The sequence below is a fragment of the Plectropomus leopardus genome, chromosome 10 (genome assembly GCF_026936395.1).
Source record: "Plectropomus leopardus strain MGB_pleo_1.0 chromosome 10, ASM2693639v1, whole genome shotgun sequence".
Classification (NCBI taxonomy): domain Eukaryota; kingdom Metazoa; phylum Chordata; class Actinopteri; order Perciformes; family Serranidae; genus Plectropomus; species Plectropomus leopardus.
In genome coordinates, this window is record NC_142185.1 from 18622288 (window position 1) to 18644382 (window position 22095).

The 22095-nt window shown below is 38.1% G+C and overlaps 1 protein-coding gene across 3 annotated transcripts in view; it reads left to right on the top strand.

Annotated features, from left to right (window-relative positions):
- Window positions 1-2808: 2808 nt before the first annotated feature.
- Window positions 2809-22095, top strand: part of slc4a10b (solute carrier family 4 member 10b) — a 34722-nt gene continuing 15435 nt past the window's right edge. The window contains exons 1-6 of one of the 3 annotated variants that reach the window (XM_088083214.1): window positions 2809-3231; window positions 13984-14065; window positions 16929-17084; window positions 18399-18537; window positions 18983-19143; window positions 20183-20368. In XM_088083214.1, coding sequence (XP_087939340.1) covers window positions 3184-3231; window positions 13984-14065; window positions 16929-17084; window positions 18399-18537; window positions 18983-19143; window positions 20183-20368 — 772 coding nt within the window. In that variant the 5' untranslated portion in view covers window positions 2809-3183. Of the gene's footprint in view, window positions 3232-6578; window positions 6712-11145; window positions 11237-13983; window positions 14066-16928; window positions 17085-18398; window positions 18538-18982; window positions 19144-20182; window positions 20369-22095 lie in introns of those variants that run through there. The other 2 variants (XM_042494752.2, XM_088083213.1) reach the window with 2 other exon arrangements.

The window sequence follows — 22095 nt, forward strand, 5'->3', positions numbered from 1 at the left end:
TCAGCTCATCTGTCCTTGTCATATTTTAATGGCGACACTGAAAGAGTATTAATCACTCATATCAAATTAATGAAGATAAAAAATATAATTAAAACCGATGCATAATAAAACCAATGTGCAATTAATTGGAATTTCAGTGTGAAGGAGAAGCTTACAGCTGTCGCCACAACGTGTGGCATTTAGCTTGTGTGTTTGAATGGGTGTGTGAGTGTGTGTTAACTCACTCTGGCAGCCAGAGTCAGGCCTTCCCAGGGATAAACAGTAGATGGCGATGCAGCTCCTGTAAGCAAACAGCTTTTTACAATCTGGCCATAGTAGGAGGACAGTCTATTTCACATGCAGCTATGAGATTTTTTTTATTAAAATGTTTAAATAAACAAACTATTATTTATATCTCAATGAAAGGCTACATGCTGCAGTTTGCCACTGGATTCAACCACAAATGGATTGTGATTTACACCAGATGGCGATACTTTACTATTATTATAACAGCTAAAGGAATCCCTGCTGTTAGAAAGACTGAGAACTGCAGTGCCAAAAATGGTTTCAGCTGCAACCCACGAGCTCTGATGAACACATTAAAAAGGGAAGTCTCCCTGGAAATAAACACTGTAAGAACTAAAGGTCACAAAAGTGTAAAAAAAAAACAAAAAAAAAAAAACAAAAAAACCCAACAACAACAACACCTATCCTGAGATAAATTTTAAATGTATGGGTGGCTGAAACCAGGGGCACTGTAGTGATTACCAATAACCAAAATTGCAGGGGGGCTCCGAAAACATGTAATGCAAAGTTTGGTTTTGGTAATTAGTGCAATAACTCAATTAAAAGCAGCTGAATAAATTAACTGAAAGACTGAACTTAATAAATAAATAAATAAATGAATGGTGGAAGCTGTCCAAGGCCCCTCTCACCCATTAATGGTGCAAAATGGTTTAGTCCAGCCCTACTGTACTTTGTCATGACTTTGCCCATGTAGGGAAATCGGGGTTCCAGAAAAGAAAAGGAAGAATGACTGAAAGCAAACTGACTTTGTGAAAAAAAGCAAAAAGAAAAAAAACTGTGGGAGACAGACATGGATCAAGAGAGGAAGAGCGGGGGGCCCACAGAGAATACCTATCCATAAGGCCTGGAAGCTGATGCTACGCTCCTGGCGCAGTCCTGCAGCCATGAACAAGGTTGGACTCTACTAGAAGCCTCCACTCAACCTCAAGTTCAGTTATATTAATACAAACACATTCCTCAACATGGAGTCTATTAACAATAATTTGATGGATATTAATTTGTTTATTCTCTTGTATTATTGAGTGAGTAGAGTTGGGTCGGTGTGTTTGCTGTCTTGCTCATGGGCATTTTAGCAGGGTACCAACAACACAGCCACCACTGCCCATGCAAGTGTTTAAAGTTGATAATTTCAGGGGCCTACAGTTGGAGGAGAGGCAGTTTTAAGTATGTACCGCCTCCAATTGCGCCACCACAACATCCCAAAATACTAAAACAAATATCACTTTATCTGAATTTGATCAGTTTCTGTCATTATGTTAGATTTTGTTTTATATTGTAGACATCGTTTTGGATTTTTTCTGTTTGTTTTTTCCTTGTTTCTTGTTACTCATGTTCTGTTTCCTATTTTATTTTGTAGCATCACTCCTCATGTGTCATTTCTAGTTTTACTTCCTGTATTTGTGTTTTCCCTTATTAGTTTCACCTTTCCCTGCACACCTGTTCCGTTTTAGTCTCGTTTGCTCCACCCTTGTGTTCCTGCCACACCTTTAGCTATTTCTTAGCCAATCCCCGTGTTTCCCTCCTTCTGCTGTGTCCACCTATCACAGCTTTGTGCCGTTGTCCTGATAGTTCTCTGTGTATATCTCCCTGTGTGTCTCACTTTGTCCCTTGTCAGCTGGTCTGGTCCTTGCCGTTTACCTTTCCTGCTCTTTGTTCGCTTTCGTCTTCACCCGAGTTCTTCCGCGTTATCCGGTTTCAGTTCAGGGTTTTATTCCTGTTTCATTTGTACTTTGTGTTTTTTGTTTCCAGCTTCTTTTTTGGGCAGTATCGACATTGTTGTTTGTACGCCTGGCTGCTGGTTTTGTTATGCATTTGGGTCCTCATCCTCAGCTCCCCCGATACAGTTTCAGTCTTTGCTGTCACTCCTTGAAGATAATAGGGTACAAGCACTAACACAAAGTTTAAGGGACTGTGCTTTATTTATCATAGCAGGGAGGTGGTCATAGTGTGACATTGTTTCTTTTTTCTTCACAAAGCCAACAAATATTTTACCTTGAGCCTCCCAGAGTGACTTTGGGGTATGCACGACCCTCCCTGTACTATGAATAACCTTTTTTTTTTTTTACAGTATCTGGCTATGACACAATTTTAGAGATTTTTAAAGAAACATTATTGTCAACCCACTAGGATGTTTGAGGGTTCTGAGGATTTTTTAATATAAATATTACCATTCAAAGTTGGATGTCCCTCCTCTAAGGAAAGTCCAAAAACATAACACCATGGCCAGTGCCTAAAAAAAACTACTTTTATTGCCTTCCCCCGGTTCTATAACATTGCCACCGCTCTTTTAAATATTGAACAGTCCCTGTTAAAGGATGCCTCAGACACAGGACTGCAGCTCCGCATCATTTAGGACTAAGTCAAAATTTTACGGGTTAGACATCCTCTAAAGTTATTATATAAAGAATTGTATTATTTAAAAATGTTGCAATTATCTGAGTGGCTGACAATGTCAGTCATTCTACCTGGCTTATTTTGGAGCCAAGAAGTAGGCTACAAGTGAGATATTGTATGGAAAATGGGGGGAACAACATAAAACACAGACTGCAGAGCAGAGTTTGAGTGCAGCATATTCTGCTAAAACGGTCCTCATGAGCGAACCCACATAAAAACACATTGTTATATAACACGCACACTTCACAGGGCATTAGAAAACGCGGTCTCTCTCCTCTGCGTCTGAAACTAACACTGTGACGCGTCAGCTGGCAGACACGCGCATGTTTCTATGAACGCGGAGGACAGCGCGAGAGGCGCAAATCACCACCGAGCTGCTGACCGGCGATCATAAAAACATGTGACCGCTGCGTGGTCGCTCAGTTCCTGCTACACCTGCCTGGGATTACACACAGCGGAGGTCTCAACTCCATCTGGGTGATAAGGTGATACTGCTGCAGGAGGATGGACTCCACAGAGCAAGGAGCTCAGATAGAGCCGCTGCTACAAACGGTAAGGAGCCCTGATCTCATGGGACAAATATTTACTTATGGAAATTAATATTTCAGGACGCCTTTTTATCCAGACTGTCAAACTTAATCTAGGTGTTATAGACTGTCAGATGATGTCATTTAAGAGATGTGATTAAAAATGCAACACTTAATTCAGGAGGCAGATATATAAAAAGTAACTATGTTTCCGCAGGTGATAAAGTACCTGTGGAGCTTTGAGCAGACGTACTTCACCTGCAGAGCTCTACAAAAAGAAGAGTGACAGTGTGATATTGTTTTAAATTAACTGATGATTTACAGATTTCTTTTCAGTCTCATTTTTAGTGAGCCAAAATGTGTTAAATCTTGGCATTTCTGAATTGAAACAGGCACTGCCAGCAGATTTTATGTGTAAGGATGTTAGTGTTCTACAGCAGGAACATGCAGGCTGTAGGAGTGATTAGGGGATGTCCCAGTACTTTGTGCTATATCATTTCATATATGCCAAATCCCTGTAAGGACAGATGTCCGATTAATATCATAAATTCGGGCAGAAGTGACCTTTAGTCATTTTAATGTTGTCATAAAACTGTGACATAGATTAAGGTTTATGTGAAATGCTGCCAGTGTACAGTGGGGTGATGCTGCTCTGATAGCTGGAGATTCAGGCAGTTAGCTCACACAGACATCCTCAGGAAAATTATTATTTTTCAAATTTATTTTTTGAGAAATTGGTAAATATGAAAGAAGTCTCTCTGGGGAAGTTCTCAGACATGCGTGGGCCCATCCCCACTGGTCTCTGCTCATCACTCTGGAGATTTGTCGTCATTATCCATATGCTGTTTACATCAAAAACAGATTTTTCCATTTAGCTGGACGTTTTAGACGGACTGAGCTTCTTTGCTCGTACTTTTAAAGCCATGTGGCCTTGGTTTCAAAATGTAAGGTCGTAACCTGGCCTTAACAGTCACTGAAGATTTAAGTATCAAAAAAATCATTTCAGAGTTAATCTTCATCTTATTTGGAGCAACACATGTTTCAATGCGAAAGTGTTTTGATGGCCAGAAAAACCCTTCCACTTGTTAACCTTAAGTGATGATTTATTATCTTACAGGTCAAATCTGTCCATTACTCATCAGTTGGGCTTAGAAGTTTGGTGACTTAGACTCACTGGATTTCATGGCTGCTTATCATAAATTGAAATTAAAAGCTGGCAAATAAATTTGTACATTTTTGTTGCATTGAAGTAGCTGATTTTTCTTAAATGAAATTCTAAATTCTGTAAGTGGAGGACAGACTCACAGAAGGAGCTGAAGAAACACTTCTTGGAGTGAATGAGTTGATTTCATGTGACATGACAAGCTACTTTACATACACATACAGCTGGACAATACAGTATACGGTACTATGTACCACATTGATACCGTGACATGAGACTCAATATAATCCTAGATTTTGAATAGCATAGTGTCTTAAGTGTTGTCTTTTTCTGGTTTTAAAGGTCTAGTGTGAATAATTTAGTGGCATCTAGTGGTATCTATCTAGAGCTAGTGTTTTATTGTGCGCTATAGGTAACTGTAGGACAATTGTGGATTCTGCAGGAGAGGACCATCTCTGTATGTAAATATAAAAGACTCATTCTAATAATGAAAATACGACCATTCAGATGTTCAGGTTGTGATAAAAACATAGTCCTGATGATTACATAATATTTCTGCAAAAAGAATCTCTTAATTCCTTCACAATAGACCTCTGAAGACTACATTACATTAAAAAAATGTTTTTATCATCATTGCTGATAATTATTTATCAAAAAATTAATTATGAAAATATTTGGTGATAGGATCAATGGTCAGCCCTACAACAGTGTTGCAATATAAATATCAATATCAAGGTATTTGGTTGAAACTTTCGTGATATTTGATATTTACATATTGCTCAGCCCTAGAGGGAAGTAAGGAGGGATCATGAGAACCATGTAAGGCTGCCACTCACCATTTTCATTATTGATTAATCTGCCCATCATTTTCCAGATTAAAAGATGAATGCATTTTTCAATAAAATGGAAGAATAGTGAAATAGTGTTCTGGTAAGATCATCCTGATGATGTGAGCACAGCATGCTGTTTCACTCTCTGTATCAGTCTGGACTTGCTGCCACCCCAAACACTTTCAGTGGACAGGAGTACTCAACTTGACAGACAGTTGATCAAGCAAGCTTTGCTAAATCCAAAGAACGGCGAAAACGTCTTTAACTCTCAGAAACTCGGCAAGTGCATACTGTTGTTTTTGTTTAATCAATGTTATTGAATCTGTTTCTGCAATAACTTCAGGTATTGCTGGGTTTCTAATGTTAGAGTTAGCGCTTGTTGCTTTGGGAGCCACCATTACTGTTCTACAAGCAGCGGCCTGCATTTAATGTGATTTTCTACAACGCAGTCCCTGATTGGCTGCTTACATTGTCACCTACGGTGCAGATCTTTATTTGGCCCATATTGGATTTTAATTTTTGGGACATAAGGTGGGGAAGCACAGAGTCCAGACTGATTTGAAGGGTAAACAGGAGAATGTTGTTCTTTAAGGATGGTCTTACCAGGCTGGTGAACAGAGTCTAAGTTGGCGCCCTCAACTGATGAAAGTATCAAATTCTCTCATTAAAGAAACATGAAACCAGCAAATGTTTGATTCAGGGTTCCTACAATTTAAGGAACGTGACATTTAAGACTTTTTTTAATGCCACTTTAATACCACTAATGAGATTTAAGACCAATTTCACTGAAGCCAGTATTGATGGAAAAAAATGAAATTGTTTTAATTAGTTAAAGTTAGGTGGAATTTTATTTTATTTTTCAAATATTTATTGTAACATAAAACATGACTCTTTGGTAATGTTTATGCAAGACGCATTCAATAAATCATTGTTATTTTTTAAGCTACCCATTATTTTGAGCATGTTTTAGTGCAATGTCAGGAAAAAAAATCGTACAAATCCCATCTCTAATGTCTAAGCATTTTTAAGACTTTTGAAATAGAAAACTATTAAAATGCCAATTAAGGCCTAATTTTTAGATTGATAGATTCAGCCCTCTGTGAATTTTTTGCTTAAAAGATTATTAAAATGATTATTTGATTATCCAAATAGTAAACAGTTAATCTTCTGTTCACTGACTAATCGATTAATCCTCTATGCAGATCCAGAATCAAGCTCTGCCTTTGATGAGATGCCGCTGGGCAGCAGCAATGATGTCACCATTATAATCTGATAATGAGAGACTGGTGGCTGTCGATAGATGCTCATTCACAAATTATAGCCGTTTGACACAGCAGAAGGGCATCAGTGTCTGTCAGGCATGGTGTGAAACAGGGCAGCAGGAGTTTGCACTGCAGAGCTCGGCTTTTATTAGACTGTGTTGTACTCTGTCTAAAGCAGTTACATAGCCGGGGACACAAAGGAAGAGCTCATGCATGCTGAAAACGAGAAGGCTCCTTGGCTCTTCAAACAGGTAGGAAAAGGAAATATTGAGGTTCCTGAGATATCTAGGTGGTTTTAACAGTGGTGTGTTTTACAGGACAGGACAGACAGAAATGGAGAACAGCTTTCTCCTCCTGACCACTACTGATCCAGCTTGCAGCCTGGCGATGGATGCAGACATTAAGTCTGCCAAAATGAGGGCTCAAAGCTATAAAACACCTTAAATAGCATCTCTCAAAAAAGAAAATTTAGTACTAATGTGTCCTCTTACAGGATGTTGACGTTTGTAGCAGAAACATTTAAGGATTACAGTGTATTTTGTGCCACATGAAAGCCTGTGCAGTTAATGATATTGCTGCCACTGATGCTTCCAAAATTGCCACAGCCATCTGTAGGGATCAGATCCAAGTATGTGCCACATCCTGTGATTTCACTTCAGCTGTGTGGTCTGCCAGCCCTGTAACATGATTTTGCTGGTGAGCACATGATTATAGTCTAAAAAGCAATAGTGGAGTGTAGTTTTGCCTGGGGATATAACTGGACCACTATATTTAAACTCCTCTTTAGATTTCTGGTTTTCTTCAGAGGCTACTTTATCTTGAGTAGTGAGTTTATTAATGCGATCTTGTTCTGATCATCATCATGTCCAAATAAGTAAATCAATCTGTCATGAATATGTGTTAGCATCCTTGCATCTCTCTGTCCAATCATCCTGTTTAACAGTAAATCGAACACCCGAAATACACTAAAGTAATCAAAACACTCTATATACATCTCAGGATTAACTCTTTTACCTGAGCACTGATAACATGGTAGGTAGCACTGCACTATGTATCACTATTGTCTTTGAAGTATTTTTTTTAATTAATCTCTTTATTTAGAATAAACTAATATTCCATTACAACAAAGAGCTATCTTCTTGTTATATGGATTGCGCTGCATTTTTGAAATTGTCATAGCAATTTGTAAGTGCACAAACTTAAACTAAAGCAATCACAGTGATGCAATAAAAACTTGACATATTCACAATATGTACTCGTTTAGGAAAGCTACAGAAATACAATGCTAGTAAACCCTATGGATGTATAAAAAGAACTGGAGACAGCATTGGAGGTGGGTTAATCAGTGGCTCATGAGGCAAAAAAGTTTGATTTCCGTCGTATGAAATTACCGGATCCATGGAGACCAAAGAGCCAGAGCAATAGAGACTAATGGCGGTCTGGCGGCCAACTTCCACCGGCCTAACAGCAAACTTACGTTGGCACAGCGGCAGAGTAGTTAACTTCTAGTTTCACCCTCTGCTAACTTGAATGGGGGTAAAATGATTCATTCATGCGACTGTTCTAGACTTCTAGACATAATATCGGACCAAATGAATCAAAACAAACAAGTGGCGGGTTGTGATGCTCAAATGCATGCATCCACTGATTTACAGTTGTTTCTTTCAATGGGAAACGTCTTTTTCTTGGGCCTCGTGGCATCATGGGACGGACCCGGAAGTTGTATTTCCACTTGTTGCCACTATGTGGAATTGGCTTCAAAGCCTGGCAATGTTCCATGGGGCTTGGTCAACCTTGTCTTCACGTGACTCCCTCTGCACTCGGTAATTTGTTTGATTTTTAAAATGGAAAGGACCCAAGGAGCACACACACACACACACACACACACACACACACACACACACACACACATTTTTGCAGGACGCATTAACCAGTCATGTCTGCCCTAATATATTTTGCAACAGAGGTGGCTTGGTCTGTGGCTGTATTTTAAGCAGCAAAGACGCTACTAAATGATCATAGAAATATTATAGAAACACTACAAGCAACAGTGTGTCTCTATGACCCGCTCACTCTTCTGTGACTATGTTGCTGCTTGTTCTGAAAGAAAAAGGAGCTGAGAATTGAGTGCTCCCTCTGACACCAAGCGATGGCCCCACTACACCAACAGAGCATGAGGAATCATTGTATCCTCTTGCTGTCTAAAGGCCAAAATCTAAAATATGTTCCCTGGCTTACCATGGACATGGAGGGGTTGATACAACGCCTACCATGCATACATGAAGGGGTCAGGAAGTGGATTGTTGCTTTTGAGGAGGAGACGTGCAATAAGTTTTGGCCGTAGATGACCTCAAAGCTATTTGGGGCAAGCTAGCTTCAGGGTTGGTCTACAGAAAAACGTCATCCCTGGGGCACTCTTTGGAGCTTTTGATATCCAGAGCCATGGTCAGGGTCATAGGAGTTCTACCTCCATCAGATAAAGGATCAGTGAGTCAGGCAAAGTAGATTAACATATTAAACTAAACAACCCCTCTGCCCCCGTATTCTCTCTGCTAGTGGAGGATGGAGAGGGGGATGGCAGGTTAACAAGGAGGATGCACTTTGGTCATTTTGTCAACAAGGGGAAGGCACTCCCCCTCAAATCACCAGCAGAACTTCTCTCCTCTATTACAGTGCACCTGCAAATTAATCATAAAGTTTTCACCTCCATGAGGAAAATAATTCAACTGTGTTATTGAGAAAGGGAGAGTAATGTGGAGGGGAAACCATACTGAGATGGGCTTTGAACCACTCTATGACTGGAACAGAATGATGAAACATCACCCCATACATTTACAAAATGCCCCTGGGTTTCCTCATCTTTCATAGAAATAATCAAGGGGTAAAAATAGGCCCTGTGTATTGACTGTCCAAATTAGGAGTTCATGCATTTTCATATTTTTTTTTAAGTTGAGCTAAGGTTAAAAAAAGGGGTATTTGGAAATACTCATTAAAAAAATGTAAAAAACAAAACAAAACAAAAACAAAAACAAACTGTACTACTGTTTTTAGAAATGTAACTGTGTTTACATATAATGATATGTGAGTATGGTACAGATGGGCTAATGTATCTAGTGTTTTAGTAACGAATACTAGGTTTAATCTGAGCAGGGATGTCGATCCATGCCCGCTGTAGCCTATTTGTAGAAAGATTATCACCATCCGCCCTGTGGCCTGGCCAGCACATGTGGTGCTGCAGCTGTGTACAGCAGTGCCCTTCATTAACATAATGCCTTGATGGTCAACTGGTGGTCAAGATGGCTAAGGGAAAAGCTGAAATCAGGCAAGCTTTCAGGATAAAAATGACCATTGTAATGAGTGCTTTGGCTCTGTTTGTAATTTCCAGGAGACTGGATTGACTCTGCAGAGCTCTCTCGTTGTGTGTTTATTTGCTTTCTCAGTCCCAGCTGTTGCTGCATGGATTTGCAGGAAATGACAGCGTCAAATGAGTTTTACTCTTAAGTCCAACGGTGCACTAATCAGCACCAGCAGTGTTTATAGATTTTACAGATTGCTCTGCGAACACTGGTGTAAATCAGCTGTTTGATGACTGTTTTCAGTGGCAATGGTGGTTTTCTTTATTATTTTATATGCATTAATGTATCCTGTTTAACCACACTCCCGGCTCTGCTATGGCAGTTGTTTAATCTGACAATCCAACACTTTGGTCCAAAGTGTAACCCTCGTGACAATTGTTAAAGACATTCATGATCCATAATAACTTTGGTAATCCCCTGACTTAATCAAGTACCACTACATCCCAGTCTCATTTACCCATTGCACAACTCCTCTGTGTGTGACCACATAAATAACTCCTTGTAGCTTGGTAGCACTGGCATGTTAACCCTTTGAAACCAAATTGTTTGACTTCTTTTAAAAACAAAGGGGAGAGGCAACCAGCAACTTAACAAGACACAGCCCAATATTCAGAAAAAAAACAAGTAAAAATGTTATGAGAAAATGACCTAAAAAAATAAACAAAAACAAACAAGAAAATGACCTTGAAAAGGTGCTAAAATTAAAAAAGAAACCAACTGTATTTATTTTGTATATTTTATTAGATATTTTTCTGTAAAATAATATAAAATATAAAATACAATAATTAAATATAAATCTATTTATAATTAAATACATTATAAATATACTTTTCTGGGCATTTTCTCTATTTAAAAAAAATCTGTAATAATCCTCTCCTCTTTTTTTAAAACAAAATTTTCAGTAAAATTTCTTAGAATTTGTTGGACATTTTTTTGCCAAGTTTGTCATTTTTCTTTTTTTCCCATGTTTTCAGAAATAGTAAAACCAATTTTCTTAGTTTTCAAAGAGCAATCTGCATTTCTAAGGGTTAACATACAAACATAATCAATGTAATTCTAATAAAAGGAGGTCAGGGAAGTGGCTGTGTGCTGCTTAAGTGAGGGTGGTTTATGGACACTTTTCAGACTGACTACATTGGTCCACAGTTCAGTTTTTCCTCATGTAAAACCGAAAAATACAGCTGAAAAAAACTTTTCACACAGAGAGATATGGGCCAGATATGGGCCTATTGTTGCTCCTTTTGGCTCTTGGGCGAAAAACATCCACTACAACTGCAGTTTTCACAACTAACCAGTGCCAGTGGGTGTTTTTCCGCCCTCCGGCCTCAGGGGGCAGTAACGAGCCCACAGCGGCTCTATGCATCACAACGACACAAAAAAGACGCCACGCAAGAAACGTGATTGGATACGAGAAGCAAAGGTAAGAGGCGTTTTGAAACTGTTTATGTCGGTTTTTACAAGAGAAAAGACTTAACATATGAAGACAAACTGGTTTTCTTCGCTAATGTAAGTCTGGTTAACCGTCCCACTTCCGTTCAAATACGGCATAAACGCTTCAGTGCGCTTTTTTTGTGGATCCGTTCAGGACGACGTTGAAGTTAGCTTCCGATTGAAAGTTGACGGGAATGTTAAGGGTGGTGTATGCTAGTTAGTATAAAGAAAAACAACGCTTTCTATTTTAATTGCGATATTTTGTGAGTAAAATCGTATTCTGCAATTACACCAGAGAGAAGTCTCTGTCAGGTAAATGTAGTACAATGTTTTCCTCTGAAGTAGAAGTAGAAGTAGCCGACACAGTAAGTAGCTAGGTACCAACCTTTAGCCTACTGGTTTTTGCACTTGTTGCTCTTTAATGAAAACGTGTGAGACATTTTATATTAAAGCCTTAATGCTGTTTGAAACCCACTTTCAAATGTGCGAAAAATGCAAAAAGGGATATTTGAATTTGGCTAATTTTATGTAGATTACACTATACAAAGTCCACCCACTAGCCTATACCTTATTCATGTCAAACACTGGCTAAATTATCCCAGACAGGCTAAACATTTTTAAAACACGGTTTCAGATTTGTGAAATCATTAAATCTATTTTTTTTAAAACGCGGAAACCACATTGAACCAAGTTTAGATCAAATGCCACTGTTATTATATTGGTCAGATCTGGACTAAATTATCCAAGAGATGCTAGGGACTTTTTAGAGCACAGGACCAAGTTTGGGAAACCTGTGTTTTATTTGTGAAAATGCAAAATAGCAAAGCTACTGATATATATTGCCAGAACATGGGTATTGTTTCACGTCTCAGTTTCATTTAAATGGCCATGAAGAGCTTCTGTTCTTGCTTAAAAAACATAAAAACGAGTAGAAAAGTTCAAATGCTTATTTAAAAAACAGAACAAAAAACAACTTTTGTTCTCTTACCTTTTTTCTATCTCCCCAGTCAACCTGTCTCTGCCAATGTTAGTTTCCATACTTTTGCCAAAGTACCATCATTCAGACAACTGCTCTTTATTTCATCTATCCCCTACATGAAGACATTTTGTCACAATTATCAACATTTTCTTTAAGAAATCAGTCAATTCATCTTGTTTATCTATTGTCTAACTGCCATCGATGTAATGCTGATGTAATGCATGTAATGTATATGTAATGCTGAAAAGTAGAGCTTCAATGATTAACTGATTATTTCACAACCAATAAATAAATCACTAACTAATTTGATGACTGTTTAATTGGTTTGAGTAATTTAAAAAAATGTAATCTGATTTCAGCTTCCTTAATGTAAATATTTTCTGTTTTTTTTCCCTCCTCTATGACAGTAAACTGGATATCTTTGGGTTGTGGACAAAACAAGACATTTGAGGATGTCATCTTGGGCTTTAGGAAACACTTGTGGACAGTTTTCACAATTTTCTGACAATTTATAGACTAAACTAATTGATTAATCCAGAAAATAATTGACAGAGTACTTGACAGTGACAGATTTGATCCCTCTTGAAAAGCTCAGAAACATAAATGAATCACATCTAGTGTTTTTTAAGTAAAATGTGTATAAGCAGGTTTGCATTCACAATGACAAATACTGATGTCTGTTGGTTTTGCAGACTTTCTCTTACCACCTACTCCCCCTCATCTTCTTCTACGAGTAGCATAACTTACATAAGCAGGCCAACATTCACACCACAGAATGCTGCAGGTGCTCTCAGTGACCTGACTCTAATCAAGTAGCGCCATGTGCTCTAAGCCATCTCCTGCTATAGCAATGAATGCACGTCTCTTGGTTGTGATTAGGTAAACTTATTACTAATGTTGGGTGTCCAGTGCTTCTGAGGGGTATGAGCCTGGTGGTTCTGTTGGACAGGACGGTCCTGACACAGGGATCATTCAGTATTCTGTCTCATAATCTGACAAAAGCTCTGCACTGAGGATTATGTTCTTTTCACAATGAGTGGTTTTTTTTGTCACTTTTGTGTATGAATATCTGTGTGGCCTGTTAAATATTTTTTGATAATCTCCATGTGGACCAGTCTTATAACTTAATCAACTTTTGCAATGAGAATTAGTGACATAATATCAGAGCTGATACTCATAAAAGTGTTTTAATTATTTGGAAAGTAGCCTGAGTTTTATCTCCTCCAGTTCAGAAGTGTAAACGATAAGTGTGGGTGGGAGAAGAGGAAAGAGAACTCAGTGATTAAAATAAAAAAAGAAAAACAAAGGCAGATAAGGAGAAAGCAAACTTTCTGTCTATAACTTTTTTACGAGTGAAGCAGTGATTCACCTTTTGAGCTTGCATCCCTTTAACTAAGTAGTGCAGGTCACTGCAAAGGAAACACCTTAGACAGAACTTTAATTGTAGGTGGGTAATTTGTTGTTTCCATTATGGAGAGCTTTTTGTTTGGACTAAGATAATACTCTTTCCTCTTCAAGATGAGACGTGCAATTAGTTTCCATGGCAACTGCGCTATCAGGTTGGATAATGTGTTTGTTCATAATGCCCTGGACTGCGAGGCAACACCAAGTCAACAACATTGTTTCATGTTGCGTTCAGGATACATGCGGTAATTGTGTTGTTTCATTTTCAAGTTCCAGCGAAGATAAGATATATTATGACTGTGCTCTTCAATAATGTTCATAATGTTAATTTTGTGTTTGTTTGTGTCCAACAGAGGAATGATGACGAGGCTGTGGTGGACCGAGGAGGAACATGGTCCCAACAGGGAATCAACTTTGGGCAGGACGATCTTGAAGGTAGCTGGACTACATTGATTGATTGCATCTGGAATACACAAGGCTTCAGAGAAAGGCTGCTGTAGCTGAGTCCGCCCACTCTGTCCTTAAAACTGCTGCTTTCCTCTTGACAGCTTTTTCAGAGTTAAAAGACAAGAGCAGAGTGGGAGGTAGAAACTGTGGGTGAGCTGACTTTGCATCAGTGATTTCATAATCACTGGGAAAACATGGACAATCAAAACAAGATACAAACAGCATGATTTAGTAAGTTTGGTCCCATCTTAATCTGCAGACAAAGATAACAATACACAGGTTTTCACTTGTAGCTTTTCAGTAAAATTAAAAGGCTTTTTAGTTTTATGTAAAAGTATTCCTGTTACTTTTATCTTTAAAGTAATCACAAGCCACTACAGTAATTTGTTAAATGTGGCCATAATGTTGGGTTCCTTTATGTGTAGCACGACCCAGTTAATGTTGGTATTGTGCATCACATGCACAGCTGTTATTCTTACTTTACTAAACTTTACTAAACAAATGATTTAATCAGTAAAAAGCTCATTTTTTGGCTTCTCTTGCTAACAAAAAAAGCCTCAAAACAGTGAAAAATAAATAAATTAAAAAATGTTTTGACATGCGTAAGCAGTTGCAAATAGTCATACTTATTATGGCAGTTCTTTAATTGTATACTATGTAGGATTGTCAGTTTGTGTTTCTAATCATGCTCAACAGTAACAGTAACAGCCAACCCTAGATTCACTTTCAGATGGTGTTTCGCTTCACTTCATTTTTTCAGCGCTGTGTGTCTTGGATGCCTGCTCCTGGTCTGGCACCTGACCTGGTTGCCACCTTTTTATGAAGCCCTGACCTCACCTGACAACACATTCTCGTCCCAGATCGTCAAATATCACTTCTTAGTCAGTGGACTCTCAGGTCTACATATGATGTGCAAGGTATCCGCTTGCATTTGTTGTTAACGTTCTGGGACGCTTGTCATTTTATGCCTGCGTAGAGTCTTTTTCAAAATAACCTTACAACGTCAGGAAACACCTTGTATTTACATTTACTTCCTTGTGCAACAAAAGCACGTGGTTTGGTTAAGAAAAAAAAACACCAGGGTTTGGCTCAACATTTATATGAGAAGTGAAAAGTGGGCTCCCAGGTTTTGTTGGACCCATTCACCTCCCTTCCAACTTACCTTTTAAGAATTTTCCAGGTCCTTTTATTACGTTAATACAACAAACTGACGCTCCCTAGCGGCGTATCATATTGTTGGTTACTGATGCCAAAATCACTGACCAAGTGGCAGTATTTGACAAGTTGGGAATGAGAACCAGCTGCACCTGAGCGCTGTGAGGTTACATGCTCAGAAATGTTCTGAGCACAGAAAATAAATACAAAAAACAGACAGAGGGCAGATTCTCTGCAGATAAATATACTGAAAGTGAGTCATAGGTGATAATTGAGAGGGATTACTTCTCTATGAGCCTACACATTGTTTTTTAGGAAAATCCTGCAGTATATCTTATACACGTATTAAACCCAAGTGTATCTTATATATTAAAAGTTGGATTTATTAAATAGACTTACAGAAAAGGTCCAACAGTTGTCAATAATAGATACAGTGCTTTTAAAATGAAAATATTTCGAACAACATGCATTGGCAATGGCATTATTTTGGTTTTGAGCTTAAAAAAAAATTAAGTAATATTTTTTTGATTACAGAATACCTTAATGAATGACTTGTGTCATGCATATACCCAGCATTTCAGCATAACTGTACTGTATCAATCATTGTGGAAAACACTATATGTGGTTGTCTGAATCTTCATGTCATACAGCAGTTAGCTGAGTGGGCTGAATTACGAGTGCAAACACAGACAGGCTTTCTCTATCTCTCTCACTCTGTTTTTTTTTTCACACTCACGCTGTCTCGTATCTGCACAAACACAAACACCAACACACATGCAAAGTTATGCAAGACGCAGAGATGGTAAAAAAGCATGAATTAACAACCAGGCAATATGAGTTTGTATGCACAATAAATTACAAACAAGAGCGGTAGATGCAAACATAAATCCCTCATTATTGGATAATTGCAACACATTTTACACATCATGTAGTTGAACTTTATTCACACTTTCTTTGTCAAAGCCATATGCACTCCCTGCATGAAGTCTGCTTTAATGTATTGCCCCCATTAAAGGATTTTATATATAGACACTATACCGTACTGTATATGCTATAACCTCCCTATATCACACTGTGATTTCATGCCGTACAAATTGTAAGTATCTATCAGATTACTTTTTCTTGCATGTTTAGAGCTCATTTGAACACGTGACTATTCATGCATTCATTTCTTGTTGGTAAAAGATTTTATTCAGACCGAGTTTTTGTGTACCACGTATGAAGTGGACACATTTTATTGTAGCAAGACCATTTATGTGCACGGACCTAAAGGAGATCATGATGTGTCCTTTTTATTTCATACGTAATGGGGAACAAGATGATTATTTATAATGCAGACTATTAAAGAGGGCTTTTTCTGATAATTATTGTTGTGCAGATATGACAGGTGGTATTAACTTACTGCTCAGTGTTGTGTGATGCATTATATAGCAGCAGCAGTAAGCATTATTATATATCTGCTTGAGCAATGCACCTCATCACAATAAAAACACTGCGGACAACCATGATAAATAATATTAAGCTTAATGGAGTAACATAAAGAAGCAGTGCTTAATCGTGATCACTGAAATCATAATGGTTATCTATGGTCACACACACACACACAAACACACACACACACACACACACACACACACACACACATAAAAACATTCAGGCTGTGCAGTCCTCTAACCACTGTGGGATGTGTCCCCAGGCCACAGGACTCTTTACATCGGGGTCCACGTCCCCTTGGGCAGTACCAGGCACCGCAGCCATCGCAGACACCATCACCATGGAAACAAACACAGGAACAGGAGGAGCAGGGACCGGGCCCCCACCTTGGTGGAGGGAAGAGAGTCTCCTGTTTATGGTACGAGCAACAATCATGGACTTGCATGATTATATTTACTTTTATCTCTCTATGCATTATAGCGTTGAAGGGAAAAACAGTATCCCCAACTTTGAGATTTTGGGCTATTCTGCTTCCATAACATGTCTATTTTAGTGGCTTAGTGGAAAGAAAAAATCTCAGCCATCTTTGTTCTCGAAATGTATGCAAAAAATGCAGATTTAAGAAAGTAATGCCTTGTTTGCATTATAAAATTACATTTCAGAAAACTTGTAATACAAAAAATAGTTGTCCTTATGTAAGCAATTAAGCAAGTTTCATAGTGATATCCATGAGTTAAAATTTTACCGTAGTCACTTGTAGTGTCTTATTTTTTGGTCTTAAAATACATGGAATTTTACCAGACATTCTAAAAACATGTGAAAATTGATTTTTAGGGTTGTTGACATGATTTATGGAGTGATTAAAAAGAGATATTCAAAATCCCCTCTGTGGAACCAGATTTCTGTTCTGTAAAATATATACAAAAAGCAAATATTTAATTAGATAATGTTTCATTTGCATTTTAAAAACACACAATTTCAGAAAAGTTGTAATACAGAAAAATAATAATAATTGCCCTTATGTAAAAAATCAACTGGAGAAATTTCATGGTGGTATCTATTAGTTAACACTTTACCCTATACACTTGTTGTGTCTTTTTTGGCCTTAAAAAATATATGGAATTTCACCATACACATATTTTAGGGCCATTTTCTCAAAATATATATTTTTTCCCAAAATCTGAACCAGAACTGTCAATTTCAGTAGCACATACATGCACCACACTTTACAATTTTATTTCTGACCACATTGTGAAGATTTTTACAGAGGGGATTGTCCATATATCATTCATAACCAGAGTTATACAACATTTTGTAAAAACACTGTGAAAATTAATTTTTCAATTGCTGTTGGGAGTATGTTCTAATTTATGGAGTGGTAAAAAGAGAAATCCAAAATTCTCTCTGTTAAAACCTTTGAATCTAGTGACATGTCAACAAAATAAAGCAAGAAATTTAACCTGGCTGAATCCAATGTTCAGATTTTTGCTCTGTAAAAAATATGCAACAAGCAAACATTTAATTAGATAATGCCTAATTTTCATATTTAAACATAACATTTCTAAAAACTTCTAATACAAAAAAAATATTTAGCCTAATGCAAGTAATCAACTGGGGAAGTGTCATGGTTGTATTTATTAGTTAAAATTTTACCCTATCCACTTGTAGTGTCACCCCTTATGATGTGAACATTTCAGTCAGAACCACCTGCTACAATCTCTTGTGTTTCCAGACACTCCCTCCCAGAGAGTGCAGTTCCTGCTGGGCACCGAGGACGATGATGAGGAGCATATTCCCCATGACCTCTTCACAGAGATGGATGAAATCTGCGTGAGGGACGGAGAGGATTCAGAGTGGAGGGAAAGTGCCAGGTACTGTGAGACCGTCATGTCATTAATGTAGCATCTACACACAGTCATGACCCACATGTCATTACTGAAAGCTCTGATTGAATGGAGCAGTCATGCCCACGATCCCACTTATTCTGATGAGAGCTGTAGCTCACATCACAATAAGTACTCACAATTCATTGTTGTAATTGCTCTGGGAATTAACTTCTATTTTCTATCTTTCTTTGATAACTGTCAATGTTAATCAAGATGTAGAATTTATTTATCATATGAATTCTGGTCTTGTGTTAAAATGGTAAACCCAACATATTTTATTTATAGTGATACCCTGATGAAAGGCAATAAGGAAGAGGAGTAAATTAGCTTAATGTGAGGAGAGAGGGACTCGGAGTGAATTAAACAGATGGCTAGCCAGTTTGCCATCTGCTGGCCTCTCTCCTGACTGGTTCTCAAACTCCTGCTACAGGTGGCTGAAGTTTGAGGAAGATGTGGAGGACGGAGGAGAGCGATGGAGTAAGCCCTACGTAGCTACTCTTTCTCTACACAGCCTGTTTGAACTGCGGAGCTGCATTATCAACAGCACCGTGCTGCTCGACATGAGGGCTAATAGCATTGAAGAGATTGCAGGTAACAACTGTAATGAGACGGCTGTTGTAACAAAGTTATTGTTTTTGTCTGTTAAATACATCTGAAATCAAAATATAGCCTTACAAAATAAACTAGCTTGACTTGAACTTTTTAGAGGACAAATGTTTTGATTTAGCTCTCACTTCACACACTTGAGATGAATATTTGACTTTTTATCCCTCTGTGCCAGTGATAGCCATTGCTAGAGGCATTATGTTTTATGTTTTTTTTTTATGTTTTTCTTGATATTTTATGTTTTTCTTGAACGGAATATCTCATGAATTTCTTCAAATTTGGCAGAAACGTCCACTTGAACTCAATTAACTGATTTTGGTGGTCAAAGGTTGAGGTCAGTGTGATGCTGCGTTAGTGTCATTCTTATTAATGTGATATCTCAAGAAAACCTCACGGTCTTTCTACAAATTTGGCATTAACATCCAATCGGTTTCAACAGTGAACTGGTTAGATTTTAGTTGTTGAAAGTCACTGTGAGCTCACATAACATGTTTTTGGCCATAACTAAAGAATTCATGATCATGAGAAAATTTCACGTGTCTCAAATGATAAAATGATGTAGTGAGGACATTTTATATCCAGAGGGTCAAAGGTCAACTTCACTGTGGCATCATAATGTTCTACAAAAACACTTTTCTGGCCATTACTCAGCGTCAAATCTCAGAAACATAATGGGAGACATTGGATCAACTACTGATGAGATGACACTAATTTTGGGTGCCCGCCTTGTAACTGTGCTGATTGTACAGATCTTCTGTACTGCCAAGTTCAAGATGTGTGTGTAAAGCATCCATGTTTTCACAGACATGGACATAAACTGTAAGTGCAACTTGACTGGTGCACAGAGGCAAACAACTGTAAGGTGGTAATTGTAGTTTTTTGAATCTGTGACTTTGTGTTATATTTGTCTGATGAACTGTTGAAATGTAGGAATATGAGCTTAATTAATTTTTTCACTGCATTAGTCACACTCAGCTAAAACCGTGAAACGTGATTTCAAATAGCTTGTCTGTGTCTGCCTTAGACATGGTGTTGGACCATCAGGAGTTATACTCACCGCTGGGAGATGAGCTCAGACAGAAAGTACGCGAAACACTGCTTAAGCAGCACCATCATCAGAACCAGAAGAAGCTGGCTAATCGTTTGCCAATTGTACGCTCCCTCGCTGACATGGGTCGACGAACATCAGAGCTCCACTTGGATAAGAATGGTGAGAAAATCTGATCTATAAATATTAACAATTGTACAGTGCTTCTTCAGTCCTGTGATTATTTTAAAAACTGGTCTGAGAAGGAAGAATGAGTTTTGGGTTGAGCTAGTCACAAGTTGTTGACACACTATAAGCCAACTGTGATTTGGTTAAGTGGTCGGAAGACGAAAAGGTTGGGAACCACTGTTTTCATGGATTCTGTAATAAATCTGGTCAGTAATGTTTGAAGGGACAGTTCAACCAAAAATAAAAAATACATGTAATTATCATATTTATCCAACTGAGTTGCCTAGTGTTGGAGATATTACCTGAAGGAATGTCTGTCTTCTCTCAAATGTAACAGAACTAGAGGGCACTCAGCTTGTGGTGCTCAAAGTGACAAAAAATAAATTTAAAAATGTCAAAATCAATGTCTCTTTGCAGAAATAATAACCCTGTGACTCAAGAAAACCCACAGGGTCTGTATAAACAACACCCGTCAACTAATCACAGAACAGAAGGAAGTGTGCGTCTGCTTACGGACGAGAGGCTTGTGCTCATGACAGTGTGAGATGTAAACCTTAGTGGCTTCCTCCTTGGCCGAGCTGTAGCATTAACCATCTCAGAGGTGCTAGCTGAGCTAGAGGTAATTGCACACTTCCTTCAGTGTGACGATTCAGGTGTGGTGTCGTTTGGTAGAAAGAAAATAGTTCTTACATGAAACTGCTCACAACAAGATCTGTGGATTATCTTGAGTCGCAGGGTTATTAGTCTTTCTGGAAAGAGATATTACTGTTGAGTTTATCAAATATACCTTTTTGGTGCTTTGAGCATCACCAGTTGAGTGCCGTCTTGTTCCATTATATTTGAGAGAAGGCAGATATTTCTACGGCTGACAGTCAAGATAATAGATAGCACAACAGGTAAGAGGAAAAATATGCATTTTTGATTTTGGGTGAATTGCTCCTTTTAAGTGTAGGTTATTTGAAAATATGCAATATGTGTGCATGTCTTTTGCATATGGTCTTAACTTGCGTATTTTCCATCGTCCCTTCAATCCTAATTCCACCATCTGCCCACCCACCTGCCACAGCCCGTCTGAAGTCAACAGGTGCTCATTTATACAGTGTGCTCGTGCCCCTCTACCAGCATATACTTATAAAAACATATTGTAGAGGGGAATATTCTCATGATTTGTGTTGATACTTGCAACTCAAAATAGGTTGGGTTTGTTGGAATGAAGTTGTTAAGTTAAAAAGAGGATAAAAAAAAAACAGTGTGCAAAAGTAAATTCTATAAATGTGATAATTTGTTCGGTGTTGATCTTCACAGCACAAGAACTATTTGGTTGAATTCGGGGCTAAATTTAGTTTAGGAGAGGCTTGTAATTGGAAGAATTACTTGCCTATATCATTGCCAACTTTGTCTTCTAAGCTCCATGTTTGCCAGAATGCCACATGACAAAATTAGTTATGCAGAACACACCAAATTGTTCGTTAAATCATTTTGTAGTAATTTAATTCCACTGGTGTGGCATTTTCAAGCTTATTTCAGAGCAACAATCTCTGATAAGCTCCACGCCATGTTTTCTGAGCGTATTAAACACTATAATTAGTGTTAATTTTTGACCCTGCTGTTTAATGAATACAGAAATTAGGCCAGACCTGTCAGGCAGCTTGGCAGTAATCATGTTTTTATGAGCCTGGGTTTTTCTGAGACAATAACAGAGATGAAAATCTTTGTGGTTT